Source organism: Poecilia reticulata, chromosome 13 (assembly GCF_904066995.2).
Source record: "Poecilia reticulata chromosome 13, P_reticulata-male-v2, whole genome shotgun sequence".
Lineage (NCBI taxonomy): Eukaryota > Metazoa > Chordata > Actinopteri > Cyprinodontiformes > Poeciliidae > Poecilia > Poecilia reticulata.
This window is the reverse complement of record NC_088842.1, coordinates 6033733-6053955: the sequence shown is the minus strand read 5'-3', so window position 1 is coordinate 6053955 and position 20223 is coordinate 6033733. Positions and strand designations below refer to the sequence as shown.

General features: G+C 40.7%; 1 protein-coding gene across 2 annotated transcripts in view; it reads left to right on the top strand.

Moving 5' to 3' along the window:
• The first annotated feature begins 5226 nt into the window (after nt 1-5226).
• The window catches only part of hnf1ba (HNF1 homeobox Ba), a 29783-nt gene continuing 14786 nt past the window's right edge, over nt 5227-20223 (top strand). For both annotated transcript variants that reach the window (XM_081614715.1, XM_081614714.1), the window contains exons 1-4: nt 5227-7319; nt 9197-9396; nt 12516-12783; nt 12856-13079. In XM_081614715.1, coding sequence (XP_081470841.1) covers nt 6949-7319; nt 9197-9396; nt 12516-12783; nt 12856-13079 — 1063 coding nt within the window. In that variant the 5' untranslated portion in view covers nt 5227-6948. The remainder of the gene's footprint in view (nt 7320-9196; nt 9397-12515; nt 12784-12855; nt 13080-20223) is intronic.

The window sequence follows — 20223 nt, the reverse complement described above, 5'->3', positions numbered from 1 at the left end:
GAGCTCTGGGTCATGATCGAAAGAATGAGGTACCGGATACAAGCGGCCGAAATGTGTTTTCTCCGTAGGGTGGCTGGGCTCTCCCTTAGAGATAGGGTGAGAAGCTCGGTCATCCGGGAGGGACTCAGAGTAGAGCCGCTGCTCCTTCACGTTGAGAGGAGCCAGTTGAGGTGGCTCCGGCCTCTGGTCAGGATGGGGCGGTGGTCCCCCTATTCAAAAAGGGGGACTGGAGAGTGTGCTCCAATTACAGAGGGGTCACACTTTTAAGCCTCCCTGGTAGGGTCTATTCAGGGGTCCTGGAGAGGAGGGTCCATTGGATAGTAGAACCTCGGATTCAGGAAGAGCAGTGTGGTTTTCGTCCTGGTCGTGGAACACTGGACCATCTCTACACCCTTAGCAGGGTCCTGGAGGGTGGATGGGAGTTTGCCCAACTGGTCTACATGTGTTTTGTGGACTTGGAGAAGGCGTTCGACCGTGTCCCTCGGGGGTCGATCTACGTTCCCACCCCCATCTATGGTCATGAGCCTTGGGTCATGACTGAAAGAACGAGATCACAAATACAAGCGGGCGAAATGGTTTTCCTCCTCAGGGACCTGGGCCTGGAGAGCCAGGTGGCTGGGCTCTCCCTTAGAGATAGGGTGAGAAGCTCGGTCATCCGGGAGGGACTCAGAGTAGAGCTGCCGCTCCTCCACATCGAGAGGAGCCAGTTAAGGTGGCTCGGACATCTGGTCAGGATGCCTTCTGGACGCCTCCCTGGTGAGGTGTTCTGGGCACGTCCCACTGGGAGGAGGCCCCGGGGAAGACCCAGGACACGCTGGAGGGACTATGTCGCTCAGCTGGCCTGGGAATGCCTAGGGGTTCCCCCGGAGGAGCTGGAACAAGTGGCTGAGGAGAGGGAAGTCTGGGCCTCCCTTCTGAAGCTACTACCCCCGCGACCCGACCCTGGATGAAGCGGAAGAAAATGGATGGATGGATGGATGGATGGAAAAACCACAGCCCCCGAAAAATACCTATGCATCCCATTTAAAGGGTGTATCGTAGAAAGAAACACACTGTTCAGTACAGGTAGGAATGCAAGTTATTAATTAATGAGTTAATCTACAGTTGATTAGATTAAAACTGAAAATTATGGTTGTGGCCAAACAAAAGAAAGTCTATGTGGACATTATTAGGTTGGGTCCGTCCGTCCGTCCGTCCGTCCGTCCGTCCATCCCTCCATCCATTCATCCATCCATCTTCCGCTTCTTCATCCGCTTCGGATTGTCGGGGTAGCAGCCTAAGTAAGGAGGCCCAGATTTCCCTCTCCCCAGCCATTTGGTCCAAGAGTTCCCAGATCAGCTGAGAAACAGTCTCTCCATCGTGTCCTGGGTCTTCCCCTTGGTCGTCTCCTGGTTGGACGTGCCTGAAACACCTCACCAGGGAGGCGTCCAGGAAGCATCCTAACCAGATTTTCCGGTTCAAGAACATGGCCTCGGATTTGGAGGCACTGATCCTCATCCCTGCCACTTCGCACTCAGCTGCAAATCGCTCCAGTGTAGATCACGACCTGATGAAGGCACTAGGACCACATCTTCTGCAAAAGCAGAGATGCGATCTTAAGGCCACCAAATTAAGGCCACACCTTGGCTATGCCTAAAAATTCTGTCAATAAAAGTATTGAATTGAATTAGTGACAAAGAGCAGCCTTGGCGGAGTCCAACTCTCACAGGAGACGAGTCTGAGTTACTGCTGGGAGTGAGGACCAGACTCTGACACCGGTCGTACAGGGAGCTTCTGTAGCTCAGGATCAGATCACCAAGGTCCCCACCTTCAGCTGCCATCCTTTTGATACTGCAACCCACCCCTTTGTCCCTCTCACAGGTGGTGAGCCCATGTAAAGAGGGAATCACGTCTCCAACCCCTAGGCTGGAAGCCCCCCAAGGCCTGGGGCTGGAAGGTGAGGTGAGGTGTTATACTCACCTGAGAAAAACTTTCCTGCCTGCCGGTGCAAAATGCCAGATTTCAGGCTTCCTTTTGGTAGGGCATGTTGGCTTCAGCTGTTTTAACTTTGCTTGTGTCGTGAGGTTGTCTTCTTTAAACGCTGGCTCTAACTTGCCTTCACGCAGAAGCAGAATTCTTTGATTACATATTGACTTTGATTTGGGTAGCTGGAGGCTTTTTTCCTGGATCGGTGGTAGAAGTCTGACTTTTTTTAGCGTTGGTAGGTTGGCTTTGATCTTTAGGTCCTTTCAAAGCAATATCATCTTCAATCTTAGCCTCTTTTCTCTTTATGGATTCCTTCAAATTCTCATGTTCCATCTTCTCACTGATATACAATTCTGTCACCTTAAGCACTTGGTCGGTGACTTCTTTAATGTGATTTTGATCCCTCTAACTATTTTCGGTTAGTACCTTGATCTGACAATTTAAGGATTTATTTTCTTTCTTCAGGTCTCTCCACTCAGATTCTGTGTGGGCAAAACTTTTTTTCACAGCCAGAACCTCTCTCTGTTGTTGTGAGGCTAAGAGCTTGGAGGTCTCAGCCTGCTGCTCTATGAGTCTATTCACCTCGTGTTCTTTTCTCATCAGACGTTCTTTTAATCTTCTGTTTTGCTGTTTTTCCACAGCTGATACGCCTGAAGATAAATTGATCCTTGCTTTAAACTCTTGCTTAGTTTTATCTGTGGCTTCCTCCATTGGAGTTTTTGGAAGTTCCTTCTCAAGAACTTTAATCTCCTTCTCTGCCTCTTTCAACTGCTTTTCCAGAGCTTTTACCTTGCCCTCAAGAAGTTTGTACTTGTCTTTTTCTCTCAAAATCTCATTATTCTTCATGCCGATTTCGTTGATCTTTCGGGACACCTCAAACTCAAGTTTCTTCACTTCACTTTGATGCTTTTCAAAAAATGCAATGTTAAATCCAATACAGAAAAACCAACGTCCGTGCTGCTGAGTTCTGCAAATTTGATTCAGATGCAGGACATTCAAGGCATCTGTTTCTTATGACATCACAACACTTTGACATCATCAGATTCCAACAGTGGAATAATGTAATGTATGCTATGATGCTAAGCAACAGCAAAGCCTTGACAGAAGCACTTTGACAGAATGTATGTGTTTACAAGCACATGTACTTTTTATACAGTATCTTGAGTGACTAGGAGTCAGTGATTACACCAAGAGAAAGAAAGAAACAAAGGGGTTACAGAATGACATGAACGTTATGACAAAACAGGTGATTATAATTAGAAAATAAAGAAAGCCTAATAAACTGAATACCTTGGAATTGTTGTACGTGGTCTTAATCATTAAATGGATAAATGTCAAAAATCAAACAGGACAAACTACTACAGAGCAGAGTAGCTCTGTAGTAGTCTGTCTCAACCATTTTCACAGAGTTGAACAGAAGTGAAATTTCTTTTAGGAAACGTCGAAGGTTGGGGGTATTTTTTAATTTTTTAAAATTTGCATTTGTGTAATAATATTTGGCCATAATGATCAGGTTATTGATGATATATTCCAATTTTGTGTCCAAAAAACTTTTTCTGTAAAAAAGCAGTCCGACCAACTGCTTCCCGTTCAGGATCCGTAAAAGCGATCTGAAAACCGTTCGAAGTGTATGAGAGAGCAATTTCTCGTCTCCTACAGTATCGCAACATTTTTTTTTATTTCGACAACATTTTACGGGAGCAGGCAGTCAGTGCAATGTCATGACCGAGTTTCAAAATTATTTTGGGTGTCAAAAATCCACTCATTTTCTCACTCCAATGGAGCGGCAGTTGGTGTCCGTTACACTCTGCGTTTTGGCGGTTGGAAATTTCGCTTGTTGCTCGCTTTTTACATTTTTACTCTAAACCCCAATAAAAATAACTCCAATGCCAGGATCAATCCGCACATTTTGATACCATTTTTGTGGGTGGGCACGCAGCATTAACGAGCCGCATTAACGGCCATGGAAGAACTAGACACATTAAATTCCTGGAGAAATTTAACAGGTCCTGCCTGACGTCGATTTGGACGCAGCATTTTGATGCTTAACAAGTAACACGTCCGTACAAGCCAGCAAGCTTGCACAGCCAGACTTGCCCTGGGTAAGAACCAGGATGGGCTCAACATGGTCTACCACCGGTATGTAATGACTGAAGCTTATGTTAAGTCCATCAACATATAGTGTTATGGCTGACCTGGTTCACCACTACAGTGCAATGGATGAACCTCATGCAGTTAAGACGACTATTAGCTTCGCGCATGTGGTTCTCACTCACGGTGCAAAATAAAGACAGTGGATAATTGTTTTTTTCTAGAAAATTTTCAACCTTCATATATTTTAATTCACACTCACAAATTCTGAGAAATAATAAAGTTATGCAAGCAAAATATGAATAGTCACAGGAAATATGTATTCTTTCCATAATGCATGCGGGACGTGCACACGTCGGGCAGGCCCCAGTTAAATTTCTTCAGGAATTTAATATGTCTAGTTTTTATTCTCCTGCTGTGCTTCAACAACGTTCTGATACTTTTTAGCTTAAGGGAAACACTCTCTGCATCATTATAGCTAATAAGTATCAGGTGATCCTGCATATTACTAATGATCAACCACATTGATACTACACTAAAAGCCTGTCTGACCAATAACCAACCCAGACTCTGGTTCACAGAGGAGGACTGCAGCTCCTGAGATGATGCCCCAAACCTGCAGCTGGAGGAGTTTACAGCTCAGGTTTGGCTGCAGGAATAAGAGATGCCACAGTTTCCAACATGTCACCTGCTGAAGAAAAACAAAAAACTGTTTGCTTTGACAAAAAGAAGAAAAGAAGGAACTGCTGACACAAATCTGCTCCCAGTTTGAATTCATAAAACATAAACTGCTGGAAGATTATAGAAAATATGATGAGAGAAATAATTGGACTGAATTGTGAGATAATTCAGTTATCTCACAGTTGACTCCCCACCTTCACCCACACGCGCGTGCCCACGCGCGCACGCCCCCCCCTCCCCCCCCACACGCACAAACACATTACAATTAGACTTTTAAACCAACATTATATCAACACAGAACTGCTTTCATTTGCACTTTACCAAACATAATCTCGCTTTCAGCCTCATAGTTGTAGTCTTTTAAGAAAACATTGGCATTAACAACGGCTTTAACCCTCACTTCCCTTATTATTGCACTTAATGCAATAATAATGCACCGTAATAATGAATGGTGTTTTGGCCTGTGGACCAAAAATAAAAGGATTTTGGATAATAGCAATTACAAATAATGGAGATTTGATGTGAATCTGAGAAATGAACAAAGATAAAATCCAACAAGACACAATAATAATAATTAATAATTATAATTACAATAAAGAGGAAGAAGAATTAAACATTTTAAGTTGATTGATGTATGAAACTAAAAATATTCATTTGAACTTTGGCAAAAACAAAATGTAAATCCTAAAAAAAAATGAAAGAATAAAATCAAACAAGAAAAACGTAACCTCCATTTATTTTCTGGCGCAGCTTTGATTTCTGCAAAAGAAAAAAGTACAGATGTCTGGTATCAATATTATAATATTTTTGCAGTATATTAGGATGAATTAAAAAAACAATTAAACACAGAAATTAATGTTTTCATGTTGCACCAATCGCTCTTTGCGAACTGAAATCCACGAAAGTTCATGTTTAATCTATAAGACGCAGGGTAGAAAACAGCATACTTTCTTGATCATTTGCAGTAAAATGCAGGCGTTCTTCGACGCATGTAAAAGTGTTTGCAAGCTTAAAATGCTCCTTTAAATAGTCCAGGTATGAAATTGAAAACTATGTTGACTTGACGTCATTTCACAAAACAAATGTATTTATTGGAGCTTCTTTCTCCATCAATAACCTGTAAATAACATGAGCGGCGCGGAGTGATCTGACCGTGATGCAGCCCCACAAAATCCTGATGTCCACAGCTTATGATTAATTTCCGACTCCGTCGACTTCAGTGGTGTCATTTTTGCACAGTCGTAATATTTCATCTTTATATGTTTATTTTTATTGAATGGACATTTATATTAAAACCCGTCCACTGTCTCTGCTGAGAATAATCTCATGGAGAAATGAAATGGGCACAAATCCACATTTATTTACAGTTATTTTAAATATTTCAATACAAAGTAGAAAAAAATGTGATCGAGCTCCTAATCTTTACTGGCCTCGTTCTGCTCTTATCATTTATGATTAGACGGGGGATTGTTTTGCTGACTGGAAGACACCCTGACATTGCCTATAAATAACCGGGTTGAGCATGCTTTCTGGGTCAGTCCAGGTGGGCAGTCTCCGATTCGCTTAAAAATAAAATAAAAATAAAATCGTGGTTGAAAAAGGAAGCAAAACGTAATAAAAAAAAATAAAACCAAAATTGGGGACATTTTCTTCAAATAAATTAGGTCAATTTAAAACCCTTTCTGATTGTCAAACATATAAAAAAATATATAGGCCCATAAAATAATCTTCTAAAAGTGTGAACGCTGGCCTCTCACCGGCGCTTATGTGGAATAAAACCATGAATATGCGCAGTTCGCCCTTTCTTTAAAACACTTTATGGCGCAGAGGCTACAACAGGGTCCGAAGTCCATGAAAGTTTTGCCGATAAGGGGAGCCAATAAAAGCAGCAGAGCAACAGTGTAAACACGTCTACCTCTGTCCGGAGCGGCGGATTTACATCAGCCGGCCCACTCATTACCATGTTTTATATCCCCCTGAGCTCAGAAAGCATCATGGCAAAGCGGCTCCATCCTCCCCTCCAACAGGGAAGTGAGTGAAGCAGCCTCGCGGAGCAGGTGTCGCGCGGACAGAAACTCCCCCTCCTTCCGACAGCTCCGGACTCCTGGAACTTTATTTATTTATTTAAAAGTTTTTTTTTCCCCCTCTCTCTCTTCACCCGTCGTTTAATTGCCCTCCATCCTTTCTCGCGGTGCTTATGTCGCGTTTTTAATGTTCTCCAAAATGGTCTCGAAGCTGACGTCCCTGCAGCAGGAGCTCCTCAGCGCCCTGCTGGACTCAGGCGTCACCAAAGACGTTCTGATCCAGGCCCTGGACGACATGGACCCCAGTCCGCCGCCGCAGGGCTTCGGGGTGAAAATGGAGAGCTTGCCCGTGTCTCCCGGAAAGTTGAACGGCGCCGACGCGGACTCCAAGCCCGTCTTCCACACTCTCACCAACGGACACGGCAAGGGCAAGCTGTCCGGGGACGAGGGCTCCGAGGACGGGGACGACTACGACACCCCGCCGATCCTGAAGGAGCTCCAGTCGCTCAACACGGAGGAGGCCGCGGAGCAGCGGGCAGAGGTGGACCGCATGTTGGCGTGAGTTTTTATTTATTTATTTTTTATTAAATTTTTAAGCTTAATTTTTCAAATTACGCTATACGGATAAAATGGCGTCGAAACAAAAATCTCACTCTTTTTTTTTTTAAGTTATAGGTTAATTTTGAGGGGTTAAAAACTTAAAATAAACAGAAAAGCAGGCCCCCGTTTTCCTGAAAGAAATTTCTTTCTTTGTTTACAAATTTAAAACAACCCGCCACGCTTTTTTGGTTACTAATTATCTAAATAGATTATTTCTTTACCTTTGGAAAATATCAGCTGAACTAAGATCTATTTATAATTAACTATACTCCACCTCTCAGCGATAAAAAAGCCGGCAACAAACAGGAGAAAGCAAACAAGTACTTTCAAGTATAATAATGAATTATCATTATTATTATTACTTGCAAAATAATTTTTTATTTTATTTATAAAGTACCGTCAAGACACGAATGTAACCTAAAGAGACACACAATAAAATCATTATGAGAAAACAAAAATAATAATTTATAAATAAAACAATTCAATAAATATTTCAGTTTTGATTGAAAGAACGGAATTACACATGAATAAAACCAAACATAAAAATTAGAAAAAGTTTAAAAAATTTTCAAAAGCTTCAAACTGAGAATCAGCACAGCGTTTAAAAAGCTAATCCATTTCAAACAAATAAATCTATCCTCTCACTTTTGTTAAGTTAATATTTGATGATTTGATCCTTGTATATACGTAACGTTTTTACCAATTGGTATCATATTGCCTAATTAGCTGAATTCTACCGTATTATAAAAATGATGACATTGCTGCGTATAGCTGAATTTGGTTTTATATTAATACGAATTGTATCGCTTTGCTTGTAAATCTTTATGTAGCTTAACGCAAATAAATGGCGCGTTCAAGTGCCTTCAGATGACTTTTTTTTTTTTTGGCTTATTGCTACAACACAAATAAAAGTGTTTGAAACTAGCGGGATTCGTGGGACACATATCACAACTAAACCCACGTGTAGTTAAGTTATTAATTTTATTCTATAAATCATCAACTGGAAGACACACAGTGGCGTGTGATTAGAGTGAATGGAGAGATTCTGGTTATTCATTGTCAAAAGTTATAAACTAACATCTCCCCACTTCACCCTCTACACTTTAAACGCCAGACCTCCACATTCTCCAAACAAACAGTCAAGAGCAGATCTACTTTATAATCGCTGATGTCCGTCTGTCTGCCGCGGTTACTGTTTGATTACCGGACGACTATTACTTACAGAGAGAGTCTGGGAAATCTGAGTTTATACCAGGGCAAATCCTCAGGTAAGAAGATACGATTTAATGTTAAATTAGAAACTTTTTAAACAACTTTTTTTTCTTTCTTTTTTTTTTTTTGGTCTAGATTGAACATATGGAAATTGAATGTGAAATCAGGCTAAAATAAAATTGTTGTTTCATGTTATGTCAAGGAATTCTGACAAATATCTGAATTATTTGTGAAGTTATGCCTGATTTTTGACTCAAAATGCAAAAAAAATATATCATAAAGACTGAAAAAATGTGCTTGGGTTCTGTTAGAATATACGTTTAAACCTTACATTGTCATAAGACAAATAGTCCTAGTTTCTCAACCTGTGTGAATCCACTTGAACTAACCTTTGAAAAATATTTACAGCCACTGGAATGTGTGCTTCAGCGATAAACTGACTCATAATGGCTGCAAACTCCTTTCATCTTCTTGCAAAACAAGGAAGCTGTGTTTTTGCAGTAGTCAAAATGGATCCGTTTTTGTATGTTTTTATGTCGATTATTTTATTATTGTTTTTTTTAAACAAAAACTTGTGTTTCCACCTTCAATGTCTGAACCAAAGTTTGCTTTCTGTTTGCCAGCGAGGACCCATGGCGGGCGGCTCGTATGATCAAAGGTTACATGCAGCAGCACAACATTCCCCAGCGGGAGGTGGTGGACATCACGGGGCTCAATCAGTCTCACCTCTCCCAGCACCTCAACAAAGGGACGCCCATGAAGACGCAGAAGCGAGCGGCCCTCTACACCTGGTACGTCAGGAAGCAGCGGGAAATTCTTCGACGTAAGTTAATATTTGAGTTTCTCACCGCTTCCAGTTTTAGATCCGTGGCAATGCGGCCGACAAGCAGCGTGCAGCTTTTAGTTTGGGTGTCCGCAACACGCTCACATTTAGGCCTGCCACCACAACGATAAATCGTCCCAGGAATTATTTCGATAAACGATAATATTGTCATTTTGCGATGGTTTTCAACTGATATAACAATGCGATACTAACACAAGTACACACACTCAAAGATCAGAAAAGCTTTAGTTTTTAACAAACATTTTAACACTGCACCTGGAAAACACTTTAGATGTCTAAAATAAAAAAACAAAACAACAATAATGAAAATGGATTATGAAGTCTCTGTGACTAAATTTGCATTTCATAAAATGTTTCTGGTTAAGCATGACAAGGAAAAACAGGCAAAAGTGGAAGGTACTGTTAAAGAAAAGTTAAAACTAAATATTTTTTGCCAGGTGTCAAATATTTGCAGTGTTTTTCGAAATGGCTGTTTTTCAACTATATTAAAGTGGAGTGTCTCTTTAAAGTCTCTGACTAGGTTATAATTTATCATGCTATTAATTGATTTAATGCTTGTTGTGACAGGCCGACTCACATTAATCCTGCTGGTGTCGAATGAGCTCAAGGTTGCATGAGTTTGTAATAAACACTTGTGCATTCTGGGTAAAAAATTCAACTTCTATTATAATTAACTGGAGGGATCAACAAAATATGGCATGAATGTTCACTGAAGCGATTACAAAATTGTTATTTCCACAAAAAATGTAAATAAGAATAAATAACATGATGCAATTCTAATGGTTTATCACTACCTTGGCGGAAAATGGGAAAATATGTAATACTCTGTGATTTTAATAGATATTATTAGCTGATCAATTAGATGGGCTCCCTGCTCTGACACAGCCAGCAGTCAGTATCTTAGCAGACATCTTAAACTGATGCCTGAATAAGATTGATACATTTTGTTCTTTCTAATGTTCCAAATAATGGCGGCCTCTGATTTTTATGAGAGAAAACATTTATACACAGTCAGTCTGGGTAAGCATGGGTCAGCCAGCAGTGGCAACAACAGGCAGGGGAGGGGCAGTGCTGTGTTAAATGTCAAATATCTGGAGAAAACTTGTTCTCATAGACGTTGAAACTTTTTGAAACCCTGATCTATCTTAATAAAGTTCCTTCAAATCATTGAATTGAATTGAATTGAATTTATTTTGGGACGACACATCATGTCTTCCTTGCTTTTATTGTGACGTTTGGTGATATTAAAATATTTAAAGGAAAGTGCACAGGTGTAAATATAAATTTACACTGATGTCTTTCAAAGTAGCATGTAGAGTATAGCATGCTGATATTATCTGGTTGTTTAGTTTAACGATGTACTGCAGTAGCTAGGCAGGCTAGTTGGATGCTAACTTCAGTGAGGAAGTGGCATTACTGGCCTTGTTGTTTGTATAGCTGCTGTAAATATATCTGAACGGACAAATCTGTATTTCAACTAACCTTAGTGAAAGCAGAGGTGCTAATATGTATATTTTGGTATCAGTCTCAGACCAAATAAATAAAGGGTCATTATCAGATATACTGATTTCCGATACTGATAACTGAACTGATAATTTTTATTTAAGTTTGACATATCAAATTTCTGACATTTAGATGCTTTTTTGGTCTTTCCTTTAATTTGTTTAAACATATGACAGAATTTGAATAAAGTTTATAGGTGTCTACAAAATGCTTTACATATCATCACCTTCCTAAAATAATGGCTCTTTAGTAGTTTTTAAGCCCTAAGTATGAATTTAGTGCATTCAGATACACTAAATGATTAAAGTAGGTGTAATTAACACTGTTGACTGCTTCATGAAGGTTGTACTTAGCATTCATGAGGAATGGGCTCCTGATCATACCATTAAGTTCAAAGTGCTTTTGAGAGAAAATGTCTGGACAACAGATTTTCCTTCTCGCTGCCAGTCAGCTGGCTGAAAGAAGATTCCTACACTTTTTTATTGTTTACAAAAGCTGAACATTGACCTTTTCTTATTTCAGACAGTCAAACTGTGGAAACTTAATGCCCACCACCTATTAATCTTACTAGCATAACGCTGTTTTAATGCTGGGGTTGAAAACTGCCACTGTGTGCGGCGGATATCTTCTATTTGTGCTTATATATCAAAACCATGTAACAGAAAATAAATGTTACATATCATTATGCATTCATTTTGCTATACTCTGCTTCTGATTTAAATTTTTTTTCTGTGTTGATGTTGTAAAACCATGAAACAGTGGCATTTCTTAACTCAAAGCCGTGACACTCTGAGCTTCTCGAACTGGATTATGTTTAGTATATGTTTACCTTCTGCTGTAGACGCTCCTATGCACTTTCTCAGGTGGATGCAGACACATAGCAGGTGCCATTTCTCACCAGATAACCGGACTCAAATGAAGCAATCACACCTCAGCTCGTTCTCAATGGGGCGCACACTGCAAGGGCACACCTCTGTTATTGATTTTATCATTTACTAATTCACAAACATCTGTTTAATAGAGAAAATGGTGACTACAGATATTTTTTCTGCCATTGATTTGGCGCCCCATTTGCAGCAGAAAGTTCTTTTTATGGCAGGTTCTGCATTTCAGTTAAAAATGTACGTAAAATTTGGTTGATATTCTGCTAAGGGGAAAAAAAAGGTTTTTCTGTTATTAAGTTTGTTCATGTGATAAGTCATTAAAAAACATTTGGCGACATGATCCTCCAACTACTGCATGTCATCTTTGTCTTTTTGTCATGACATGATGCGAAAAAGTGTTTCCTTTACAGCTTTACAAAATACACAAATTTTGATACAGCTGAAAAGCCACTTCATCCTAGTGCAAAAACTTTTTAGCAAAAAATTAGATTTTTTTCCCCAAAATCTGCATGTTTCCATAAAGCAAATGTATTTCCGTAATTCCTATTTGCGTACATATACTGTCAATACAGCTACATCTCGATGCCCTCAGGTAGTTGAAAAGTCTGCTTATACCCTGGATTGATCATGGCAACAAGTACAATAAAAACTTACATAAAAACAACAAAATGCTTAAAAAATTAGTTTTGAATGATTTCTCTATTTTTGCAGAGTTCAACCAGGCCACTCAAGCTTCTATCGGCAGCATGTCAGACAAAGGCAGCCAGGATCCGGCCTTTTTCTACCCGGAGTTCAACATGTCCGGCCCGGGCATGGGTCAGTCGAGTGAAGAGGTCGGCACTGAGCCCCTAAGTAAGAAAATGAGGCGTAACCGTTTCAAATGGGGTCCTGCATCTCAGCAAATCCTGTATCAGGCCTATGAGCGGCAGAAGAACCCCAGCAAAGAGGAGAGGGAGGCTCTGGTGGAGGAGTGCAACAGGTAGAAAAACACAACTCTCTGACGAAAGATTCTGCGGTACAGCCTTAACATCTTCTACCTCGTTTCCTGCAGAGCCGAGTGTCTTCAGAGAGGCGTCTCCCCTTCCAAAGCTCAGGGACTCGGCTCTAACCTGGTCACCGAAGTGAGAGTTTATAACTGGTTTGCCAACAGACGTAAGGAGGAAGCCTTCAGGCAAAAGCTGGCTATGGACGCCATCACTGCTCCGTCGCACGGCATCAACCCACTGCTGTCGCACAGCTCGCCGCATCATCCCCAGACCAGCGTGTCTCCTCCAAGTAAGAGACGGCCCCGGAGATCAGAAACATCTGCTGAAACGGTCCATGCAAACGATTTTTATATTTCGTGGCAGAGCAATCACAAATGTTTTTAGATGTATTTTATGTGATGGACCAGCACAACCTTGGTCTGTCATTGTAAAGTGGGGAGAAAAACATGGTTTTCAACCATTTCTGCTAGTAAAAGTAGTCTACATGTGTTCATACCCCTTTATTCTGATGCAGCTAAATGAAATCCAGAGGAATCAATTCTGTGAAGTTCTGAACTTTTCACAGAGCATGTTTTGGCCCCCCCAAAAAGAGGATGGTGTAACAGGGCTCCAAATTGACAGGTAGGAGAAGCAGTCAAGAAGTCTACAGGTAGACACAAAAACTAATAATTGTACACTCTTAAACAGGGGAGAAAAGTTAGGACAATTCCAAGGACCCTTGACAGACCGGGGGCCGGCACAATTTTTTTTGTTTTTTTGATTATAGAAATAGAAAAAATGTGGGGCCCTGTTAATTACAAAATTAAACGTATTCGGTTTTTAAAATTTGTTTTTAGCAGTAAAAATTAAATTACCCCTCTCAGACCAAAAATCACATATCTATATTTGCTCTGCATGCCCTCCTCGATCTACATGAAATGGTTCGTTCCTGCTTGAAGCGCTTGACAGTGACGGTGTTCAGCCAGCAGTAAGTAGAAGACAAGAACGACTGGAGCAGTTACTGTGCTGCCTAAAAAAATAATAAAGTCAGGTTTTCAAGAAGAAAGAGAGAAAAAGACAAGAGTGTCAATTTGTAACACAGTTTTTCTCCAAGAGAGTTGGATAGCCTGTGTGGGATTCTCCTGTTTGTGGCAGGAACGTTGCATTACTTTAGCTAGCAATAACAGCTCAGGGAGGAGGTGGAGGAGATTGATATTTTCACAGATTATCTGTCTCATAACAAACTGTCACAACATGGTGACAACTTTAACAAATATAGAGAAAACATATTTTTTTTATTAAAATTCTATACTGCAGCTTTAATGAAATGCAACTACATATCATTTTTTGAGAAGTCTTGATTGCTTTATTTATATTTTGCATGTTGTCTATTACTGTTGCTCATGGGGAGAAACATTTCAGTAAACTAAAATTAATTTTAAAAAAATATGCAACCTATTTGCATACAGCATGCGGACTGTGTAAAATTCACTAGCAGTAAATATTGTGCCAGTATCCAAAGAAAGCAAGACAGTTGCAAGCCTTTAAAATTTGATACCTTTTATGGGTCAAATAGACAGCAGTGGGGACCCAATTTATTTATTTTTTGTCAGGGGTTCAAGATTCTTGGCGGCGCCCCTGCTCTTAAAATCTGGCCTTTATAGAAAAGTCTAAGAAGTCCAGTCTAATGTTTGCCACAAATCATGTAGGCGACAAGTTGAGACCAAACCTTTGGCCAGAAAAACTTAACGTTTGAAGTAAGCACACCATGCCCCTGGTGTAACATGGTGGTGAGAGCATCATGTTATGTATGGGGAGGCTTTTCTTCAGCAGGAGCACGTAAAGATGGATAGAGTTAAAAATAAGCGAGTCCTTAAAGAAAATCTGTTGGTCTGCAAAAGACATTAAACTAATTTGGAAAAGTTATATTTCCTTCCAGTTCACAAATCTGTCATGACAGATTAAAATTAGGGCTGAAGCGATTCCTCGAGTGATTCAAATACCTTGATTATTAAAATTCCTCGAGGAAAATTTATCTGCCTCAAGGCTTCGTTAAATTATATTTTATTATTTAGCGCACCGTGTTCCGGCCGGGCTATTACTTGCATTGCGTGGAGCTCTCACTTCCGCCTGAGTTGTTGACGGAAGCTAAGCGTTAACAGCATAACGTCCAGTTTTCAAGTTCAACCTAGGAGGATTTTATTAATTGATGATAATGTCCGGGTTTTTGTCATTTTTTGGGGGACCAATAAGCGTACTTAAAATGACGGGAGCGATGCCTGGAGTACAGTAGTCTTTTCTCCTCCCGGAGCTGCTGCCTGGTGGCGGTTCAGAGCGAACAGCGGGGAAAAGCACTGCAGGGATATTTATACAGGTGAGTGGATAGACTGTACACTGCAGGCATTAGATAATTAACGTAGGTGTAGCTACACGGACGAAACCATCCATCCATCCATCCATCCATCCATCCATCCATCCATCCATCCATCCATCCATCCATCCATCCATCCATCCATCCATCCATCCATCCATCCATCCATCCATCCATCCATCCATCCATCCATCCATCCATCCATCCATCCATCCATCCATCCATCCATCCATCCATCTTCTGTATACCCTTGTCCCGAGTGGGGTCGGGATACGGACGAACCAGAAAATTTATTTCATATCATCCCGGTCTCAACAAATGGGTGGCAGAGCTCATTGTGGCTGCACATAGCTGGTAGATGAGTTTCTGTGTGATGAACGAAGATGTCAAATCCCATCGCTAACATAAACACAAAAGCTATAATTGTCTGGGCAAGGTGAGAGTTCATCTATTAAACTGACTGAAGATGAATGCATAAACAAAAAGCTGGAATATAGAAATTTTTATATAAAAGTATTTGTGAGCCTGCCTCTTTAATATTGAATTGAATATAATTTCAGATTTTTGTATAACTTTTCTTCAGGTTAACTTAGAAAGTGAGCTATTGTTGTTACGAGTTAATGTTCTAAACTACAGAAAAGTTATTGTTAGGGAAGCTCAACTGTGAAAAATTGGACTGATGTTGATATGCAATAGTATTACTGATGTTATGTTAGATTTACCAATGTTTTATTTTATCTTTTTTTTTATCCGATTACTCGATTAATCGTAAGAATAATCTATAGATTACTCGATTACTAAAGTATTCTTTTGCTACAGCCCTAATAAGAATGTTAAAATTCACATAAAATACATCAAAGTTTGTGACAAAATGCAAAGCGATGTATTTGTCCACGTGACATTTTAGTTTCAGTTTCCCTTAGAGCAAAACTTGCCAGAAAAAATATGTTTCCAAGGCCGACTTGATGTGATCAGGGAGGCAGAGAAAGAGAGGCCTGGATGATCAATGAGCGTGAGTGAACTGAGTAAATGCCATTGTTATTCTGATCTTTGACAACATACTGAGAACAATCCACATTGTACCTGCAATCTCCACTCCAAAGTCAGCATGGAGAGGCATGACACAAAGGGCAGCAATCCTGTGACAGGCCAGGGTCAGGCCAGGGTCAGGGAGTAGTGGGTTGGGGGCAGTTGGGACGGACAGATCCAGAACACCTCGACGTAGCTCTGCGGTTTCCGTGGCTTCTCCTCTTGCTCCCAAGTTGCTGAACGGGGAGACGCCGTGCGTCGTTGCTCTGACCATTTAACCTGACCAGATGTTTGCATTCAGAGTAATTAGTATTGACCAAGCCCACCTTTACAGTATAAAACCAACCTGATAGGGCCACGCGGAGCTTTATGCTCCCTGCGCCATCACTCACCCGCCATAAAAGTGAGATTTGAGAGCCGCACTCAGAGCCCATTGTTGTCCTCTCGTGTTCCAACACGAGGCCACCTTTGAAGGGAACACAAACTGTTTGCCTTGGCTTGCTCTTTTACCTTTGGATAAAATGGTCCCACTTGTGGACCGTCTGTTTGCGTTTGTCTTTTTTTTTTCTTTTCTTGTTGTGGCTCACTTGAACACCTGACCAGGCAATGACCTGAGGCTGCATCGCGGTGGAAGGGGTCGACAGCGAGGCTGTCCAGCAGAAGGGGAAAGGTTGGTGGTAGACCCACAAAGAGTCTCAGCTGGTTGCTTACAAGGTGTCCCGCTGGCATCCCGCCGACACCGTCAGCTGTTTTTCAGCGTCAGCTCCAAACTGACAATAGCGTCCCGGCAGGCGGTCTCATTGCGTTGCCAGGGCACGGCCTATATAATGCACGCTTAATGGACAATTAAAGTCCTTTGCTGCTACATCTCCCGGGCCCTTGATAAGGGGGCTCTTCTGACTTCAGCCCTCTATACTCTGCCTCAGCAGGGGCCTCCATTGTCTGTGGTGTATTAGAGGACTGCAGTGACTGTAACACAGGGTTCATTTATCTCAGCCGGCCCTTACTGTTGAGGCTGGTCGCAGACTCCGAGCAGCAGGAGCTGTCCGCCGAGGTATTGGCTCCTTTCTGGCCAGACAGGACTGATCACCACTTCTTCTTTGCCTGTAGAGAAAGCCAGCTCACCTCTCCACCCTCCTCACCGCCACCCCCACCACTCTTTCCTCCTATGCTCACCTTCAGTCATACGTGAGAGGTCACTCCTGGGTCATTTCAGACATACTCCTCTCACTCTGGGAGTTTTTATTGATTCTGTTTTGCTTCATTGATCAGTCGGTCACAACTGGATGGACGGTCAAACAGTGTGACGTGCATTTTTAGTGGTGCACTGTTTTTTTTTTTTCTTGCTATAGCAACAGAAACTGATCCTACGGACAGATTAGCTGGCAGCATTTGGCTCCTGTGTGGGATTTACCTTTACTTTTATTCTTCCAAATAACATCTACTTCTACTACTAGAAGTCTACTACTAAGTCCCATCTTCATATGCATTCAGCTGTGAGGCTAAGTTAAGTTATCAACCACTGTTTTGACTTTCATTCTGCAAAAAGCGCAAAGATGTCAATGTCTTTTGATGGCCTTGAAAGGACAACCAACATTTGTTTCTGCATAGCCAGTTTAGCAGAAAGTATGGATCAGTTTACTTCATGCTAAACACTGTTTTTTATTCATGTGCAACTATTTTCTGCAAATACGTTTTGGGTTTTTATGCCTTTTAGATTCACTTGGCTCCATTAGAATCCACTTTTGACTGTTTTTTTGTGTGTGTGTGTGTGTCTGTATAAGAATTTACAGTGAATTTCCAGCAGAAAGGGAAAGGTTGGTGGTGAACCTACAAAGAATCTCAGCTGGTTGCTTACAAGGTGTTTTTTGGATAGGAAATCCACCTGATATTTAGTTCCAAATATGGATCCAATTTATTTTTGCCTTGGAAAAGTTTTGTACCTGTTGGTTCCCCATGAAGGTTTATTGTGTCTGTAAGCTAAAAAGATGCCTTCAAGGCACTTACCAATCGATGAGGAGTTTTTTTTAGGTATGAAAAGAAGCTTTTAGTTTCTAGTTTTGCATCACATTTTTTTATCCAGAGGTGTTTCCGTAGAGCTTCGTCCCTTTGGGTAACTTTCTGTGGAGTAAAGCACAGTTCTAGGGCAAGTATGAATTAATGTTTGGTCCTTTTTTGGGGTATGAGATGGGTTGTCAGCTATGAGATGTTTTGTACAGACATTGCATCAATTTATCCTTGCCTTAGGAAAGTTTCAAAGTTGCTGGAAACTCAAGAGGACTTTTTTGTTAGTGTTGGGTTTGAAACATCCTTAAGGCAAAGACAAATTGCTGCACACTCCATTTTTGGGTACATAAAGGAACTGTCAGGATATTTTGAATCAAGCTGAAATCAATCTGCACTGCCGTTGCTCTCTGTTTTCTGTAAAAAAGCTTGACTAAATATTAATAACAATACTGCTTGTACTACTAATCCTATTACTGCTAATAACAATAATAACGTTAATAATAAAAGTACAGATGTAAGTATGAATATGATTATGAAATGGAAGAAGCTAGGTACAAAATTGGGTTACAAATTAATGAAGATATGAACTGACAAAAACCAACCACAGCAGGGGCTGTCGGCCGTTAAAACAGATGAGCTAATTTCCTTAAATAATGTATTTTTTCTTTGCATTTGACTGCAGAACACGTTTTTGTACGCTTACTGAAATATTAAAGCAGATGTAGTTGGCGCTTTTAATGTTCGCTAGGTTTGGGTTTTTAGGCAAATTCCAGTTTTCTTTGTAATAATTAAAATTTTATTTAATTCAGTTCCATTTTGTTTGGTTCAGTTTGGTTGTTGGTTGTGCTTGGTTTGATTATGTTCTATTCTATTCTATTCTATTCTATTCTATTCTATTCTATTCTATTCTATTCTATTGCAGCAATTAACAACAAAGGTAATCTCAATGCACCAAAGAACACAAACAGGCCTAATTTGTACTCAGCCAACTCCAAGTTGGTGCAAATTAACTTGAAATAAATCTTTTCTTTTCCTGAGAAATCCAAGCATATATTCAGATTAATATCCAGCTACATACAATCCAGCTCACATCTAATTATGGTACAACACAATCAGTTCAGTTGACCATATAATGTGGACAGGTGAGATGCTGTCAGAACAAGGAGGCCCAGCTGATTTCATTGAGTGTGTCACAATTTCTATAGAGAAAAACTATACTGTAGAGCTAAATCTAACAGAAAATAAGGAGATTTTAGTATTGTCCCTATTAATTCATACCAGTTGTTTTTATTATGCTTTCAAAAACGGTTTTAAGAATACGCTGTTGGATATGTTTGCAAATGGAAAAAAGTGAGAATTTTCAGCTTTTACGTATTTAATGAACAAAGAATAAGTGAATGTAATTGTTTTAAACCTGAGGTTTTTTAAAAAAAGACCTTTTACTACTGACAGTAAATTATATTTTATTTTTCACTTAAGATTACCATGAAACTGAAGCTGTGCTGTGGAAGCTGAGTTTTACGTGTCGTTCTGCTCTTTAGAAAAGCAGCAGACTCAGAAGTTCCAGATCGGATACAGTAGTGAGTGGGTGAGTGGGTGAGTGGGTGAGTGGGCTGCCCGGCTTTCTGCTTTCACCTCAGGCTGGCTGAAAACACACATACACACTCAGAAAGATTGCCCGGCTTTGCACTTTTCTCTGTTGGCTCTCCCAGAGAGCCACAAAGAGGAGACCGGATACGTCCTGCAAAGACCCAGGAGGTCCGTCGTATGCAGCGCCTCCACAATGGCCGCAGCCTGGGGTTGGAGAGGCAGGCTTTGATATTACACGGGTCACACAGAGAGCATGGGCCTTTTAAACTGGTCGAAGATCCCAAGCTGCCACTCCCCTTCTGGGATTCTCGACCTCCCCTTGCTATCAATGAGCTAACACAAGTTTTTATTTCTTGTTTGCGCAACTGCACCAAAAACGTAAGATTTTTACAACCCTCAAACCACTTAGGAACCTCCGAACAAGATTAGCTTTTCTTTTTTGTTTTTGTTTTTTTAA